Here is a 4,239-nt window from a genome sequence, read left to right as displayed (position 1 = left end):
CTTCCAGAATTTTTTTTAGAACATTTTATTCCTAAAGCATGTCTTATCAGCAGGTAAAATACAAACATTATTATTTTTGTCAAGCAACTTTCCTTTAAAATAATTCCCAAGATTTTTTTGTCTTTTTTTAGGGGAAGAGAGGGGGGGGGGGTATTCAAATAATTTTGCTTGTGTAAGGCCGTTGTCGGTAAGCCTCCTTGACGAGGATTTGCTTGGGAGCAGAACGATTGGACTTGCTGACGTTGTTTTATATCCTATTTTCTTTGCAGTGGCAGCAATTATAGTCGCTAGGGTTGTATGAAAAGGAGGGGGAGGGGGAGAGGTTGCCTTGCCACATTCGTCCCCGCCAACCACAATTGCATTTGTTTGGAAAAAGTCGAAAAATGTCGAAAAATCGACGTGTTTATTTATTATCTATTGTGAAGCATATATTGTAGTAGACATCTAGTCATTTAAAATGACACTGTTTTATTTTATTGAGCTGTCGGACCCAGTATGTGTTTCTACCTCATCTAAACGCATCCCCTTTTCGCTGTGCCTTCAGGTCGGCTCCAGACGGCGCAGCTGCAGGTGCGGGAGGAGATGGCGAGATCGTCGGGGGACCAAGGAACCCCCAGCAGATCGCTGCGCAGAGAAGATTACAACAGACTCAAGCGCAAGTCGACGAGGAAAGTTTCGCCTGTATAGTAATAATAAGTTTTGTGACGATGTCATGTATTTATCACGCCATTCTTCGATGCGCAGGTCGTGGACATAATGAAGACCAACGTGGAGAAGGTGCTTGAGCGAGATCAGAAGCTGTCAGAACTCGACGATCGAGCAGGTTAGCAGCTAGCTCATCCCTATAAAGTGTCTGTCGTGACGAGGACAATCCAACTCCAGCCAGACAATCAAACCTAACAAACCATCTACTGTAGCGTTCGCACTACCTGCCACCGTGTAAGAGCCGGGAGCGCCTGGCAGGGTAGGCATGCCCGCAGCGCGGCCGTGTATACGCCCGCATCGGTGGCCTACCCGCCCGGCGCTCGGGCCGACCGCGCCTGCCCGTAGACGTGTGGTGACATTCAGAACACGCCTGCCCGTAGGCGTGCGGTGACACCCAGAACACGCCTGCCCGTAGGCGTGCGGTGACATTCAGAACACGCCTGCCCGCGCGAATCATGTCTTTCGACCTGTTTCAGATGCTTTGCAGCAAGGGGCCTCTCAGTTTGAACAGCAGGCCGGGAAACTGAAGAGAAAGTTTTGGCTTCAAAATCTGAAGGTAAGTTCATCGCCATTTTCACTACTTTTGCGAAAACGCAACGACTTTGCTAATTCTAATGCCTGTTTAAAATTTATTTTTAGATGATGATCATTATGGGCGTGATTGGGCTCGTGATATTAGCCATCATTGTGGGTAAGTAAAAGCTCTGCAAGTGCGTGTGTGACATTTCTTTGGCGGCTCTCTTCTTGCCGGCGGCCTTGTCTTGCCCTGCGCCTTACCCAGGGTGGAGTACGGGGTCCTACGTGCAGGGCGCACTCGACTGCTGGTTGTTCATATCTGACTATGTTATTTCTTTCCCTCCAGCAAACTTCATGTAATCTAGCCCCTGTGTCTGTGAGAGCGACTGAGGTTAGAGCTCACTTCCATCTCTATCTAAATCCTTAGCTCTGTCTGTGTGATGTCTGTCTCTGTCTTACACTCGCAGGACGGTGGAGTCCCAGTCCCCCACCACACATTTTTAGTCATGGCGGGGTAGCCCCAATCAACACAGTCACTTCCACGTCAGAACACTTTTAGTGACCATATCTTATTCTCTTGATATTTTATTATTATTTTAGAACTACTTAAACGCGCCTCTCCACTGATTAACTCATGGAGTGGTACAATCTTGTCGGCGAGCCATCGACCGAGGCCCAATATCCTGTGATACCTTGCTTTGTTATTATTTTTCCCCTCTTCTTATTCCTTCTGTTATTGTTATTACTGAACATATTGTTTTTTCCTGTTCTTGTTTCATCCATGCTTTCCTTCCTCGTTTCCTCTCCCTTAGACAGCCCACACCACGTGTGTTTGTGACCACGTGTGACCAACACACACACAGGTACACCGGCACACCGGTAGGTCATTTTCCACTGGGACTTCTCCCGTCCGCATGCCTCTTGTCCATCTGTCTTTCCTTTCGCCCATATTACCCCCGCCTTGCCAATAGCGGTGAGGGCCAACTCTCTTACTGGGAATAATTTTTAAAAAGAGAACAAGGTTACAAAAATACACGTTACAGTAAGGGATATCTTGAGAATTTCTCTTTATTATGCATTCGAAATTTAGGGAATTTGAGGATGGCCTTTATTGACTATACAAAGAATCGAAAACCATGCTCCGAAATTGGCAAGAATATGTTTTGTGTGTTCATGTGTGTGTTGCTTGCGGCGCGCATGGCTAATGTGTGTGGTGCTGCAGTGTTTGTTTGGTCATTCCCTCCTCGCTGAGTTGGCCTTCCCCTGCCTCCTTGCATGCCGGGAAAGGATCGCTCGCGTCGCTCTATCCAATCACTTGTCTCTCATTTCTTGTTCTGCTTCTATTTTCAGGCAAATTTGCTTGAATGCAGATTGGCATTTTGGCGTACAAGGAGACGGTACGTTGAGCAACTAGACGTGTGTAGCTCTTTTCTGTTGCTGCCGCGAGACTCTGAGACTCCGAGTAGCAGCGAGTCACTCGTTGAGGCGTAGCACATATATTTTCATTTTTCTGTAGAGAACTACGATGTTTCTGTACAGAGACACGACATTGGTCCAGTGTGCACTGGAAACGCAAGTGTGTAAATGTCGCACATTTGCAGGTGTGTGAATGTTTATTTGTACACTTAGGGGGGTAAACGTGTGAATTTTCTAGGAAAAATTCACACGTTTACCCCCGTATGTGTACGAATGGGTGTTCACACACCTGCAAGTGTGCGACATTCACACACTTGGGTTTCCAGTGTGGGTAAAATAGTTATTTGAAAAAACATGACCTATTAGAGTGAAAACTTATTGGTGGTGGCGTCTATGTGGTGTGTTTTAGGCTTGTCTATTTTGCCCACACTAGACCTCGGTGAGACGCTCCGTCCCCCTGTGCCGTGCACGGCCTTGTGCGCTATTCTTCTCACTCTGTCTTTCTTTTCTTCCTCGTCTTCTTTTCTCCACATTTTAAATGTATTATACATTTTGCAAAATCTGATATGCACGGACTGTATGGGCAGGCAACGATGGCTTGTAAGCTCCGTCCAACACAGCAAAACTTGTTGGTGACACTCACCCCTCGACCCTATCGTCTACCGTGTCCATGCAGTCTTGCATTCAGATGGCTCTTGCATGAAACACGGAGTGATAGCATCTCAAACTCTATAACTTTACGGTGTGTTTGTTTTTATGGGTGAATTCTGTCTCTGAGCTTTGTGTGTGTCTTATATGTTTGTGCTTGGATTCTTAATACTTTCTTGTTGGCTTTCTCTATTGCACGTGTGTGGTATATTGTTACGAGTTAGTGGGCTTTTACACTTGAATGTAATCTACTACTCTTGGTAAGTAATATGTTTCCTCCACCAATAACACTTAAACGAGAAAGAGAAGCATAGAATTATTTGCATTAGAACATGGAACGAGGCTAAAACCCTCATGATTCGGTTGTACCCAAAAATCTCTTTTCTCTCTGCTGTTTTTTGTTTGTTTTTAAACAATTGTATAGTTGCACCGTTAGAGCTTGAAAATATGAACACCGGTTGTGTGATCTGCGCCGCCCATTTCTGGTCATACTGTGCCGAATTCAGGCGTGTGGATGGATTGTACACTGATAAACTAAGTGTTCAACTGCTCAACACTTGTAAGTGTGCAACTGCAAGTTGAATACTTGCAAGTATGCAAGTCCGTAGTTGTACACTTGCAAGTGTTCAACTCGGTAGGTGTGCACTTGCAAGTGTGCAACTCCTCGGTTAAACACTTCCTTAGATTATACGCACACTGTATAGAAAGTGCTCAACCGAGGAGTTGCACACTTGCAAGTGCACACCTACCGAGTTGAACACTTGCAAATATTCAACTTGCAAGTTGCACACTTGCAAGTATTTAACTAGCAGTTGCACACTTGCAAGTGTTGAGCAGTTGGACACTTAGTTTATCAGTCTATACTTGCACGAGGCCATAATGACCCATGGCGAGCGACGATAGGCACAAGACCGAATCGCCTGAATCCGCCCGTGATAAAATGGATCATGTGCA

The 4,239-nt window shown here is 45.7% G+C and overlaps 1 protein-coding gene across 8 annotated transcripts in view; it reads left to right on the top strand.

Moving 5' to 3' along the window:
- Positions 1 to 4,239, top strand: part of LOC113207535 (neuronal synaptobrevin) — a 30,630-nt gene that overhangs the window by 13,291 nt on the left and 13,100 nt on the right. For 3 of the 8 annotated variants that reach the window (XM_052264390.1, XM_052264388.1, XM_052264392.1), the window contains exons 3-5: positions 746 to 823; positions 1,182 to 1,261; positions 1,345 to 1,396. In XM_052264390.1, coding sequence (XP_052120350.1) covers positions 746 to 823; positions 1,182 to 1,261; positions 1,345 to 1,396 — 210 coding nt within the window. Of the gene's footprint in view, positions 1 to 544; positions 670 to 745; positions 824 to 1,181; positions 1,262 to 1,344; positions 1,397 to 1,567; positions 1,613 to 2,571; positions 2,619 to 4,239 lie in introns of all 8 variants that reach the window. The other 5 variants (XM_052264391.1, XM_052264389.1, XR_008010837.1 and 2 more) reach the window with 4 other exon arrangements.

Source organism: Frankliniella occidentalis, unplaced genomic scaffold (assembly GCF_000697945.3).
Source record: "Frankliniella occidentalis isolate FOCC.00 unplaced genomic scaffold, Focc_3.1 Scaffold18, whole genome shotgun sequence".
Classification (NCBI taxonomy): Eukaryota; Metazoa; Arthropoda; class Insecta; order Thysanoptera; family Thripidae; genus Frankliniella; species Frankliniella occidentalis.
The sequence above is the reverse complement of the archived record's forward strand: the minus strand, read 5'-3'. Positions and strand labels throughout refer to the sequence as shown.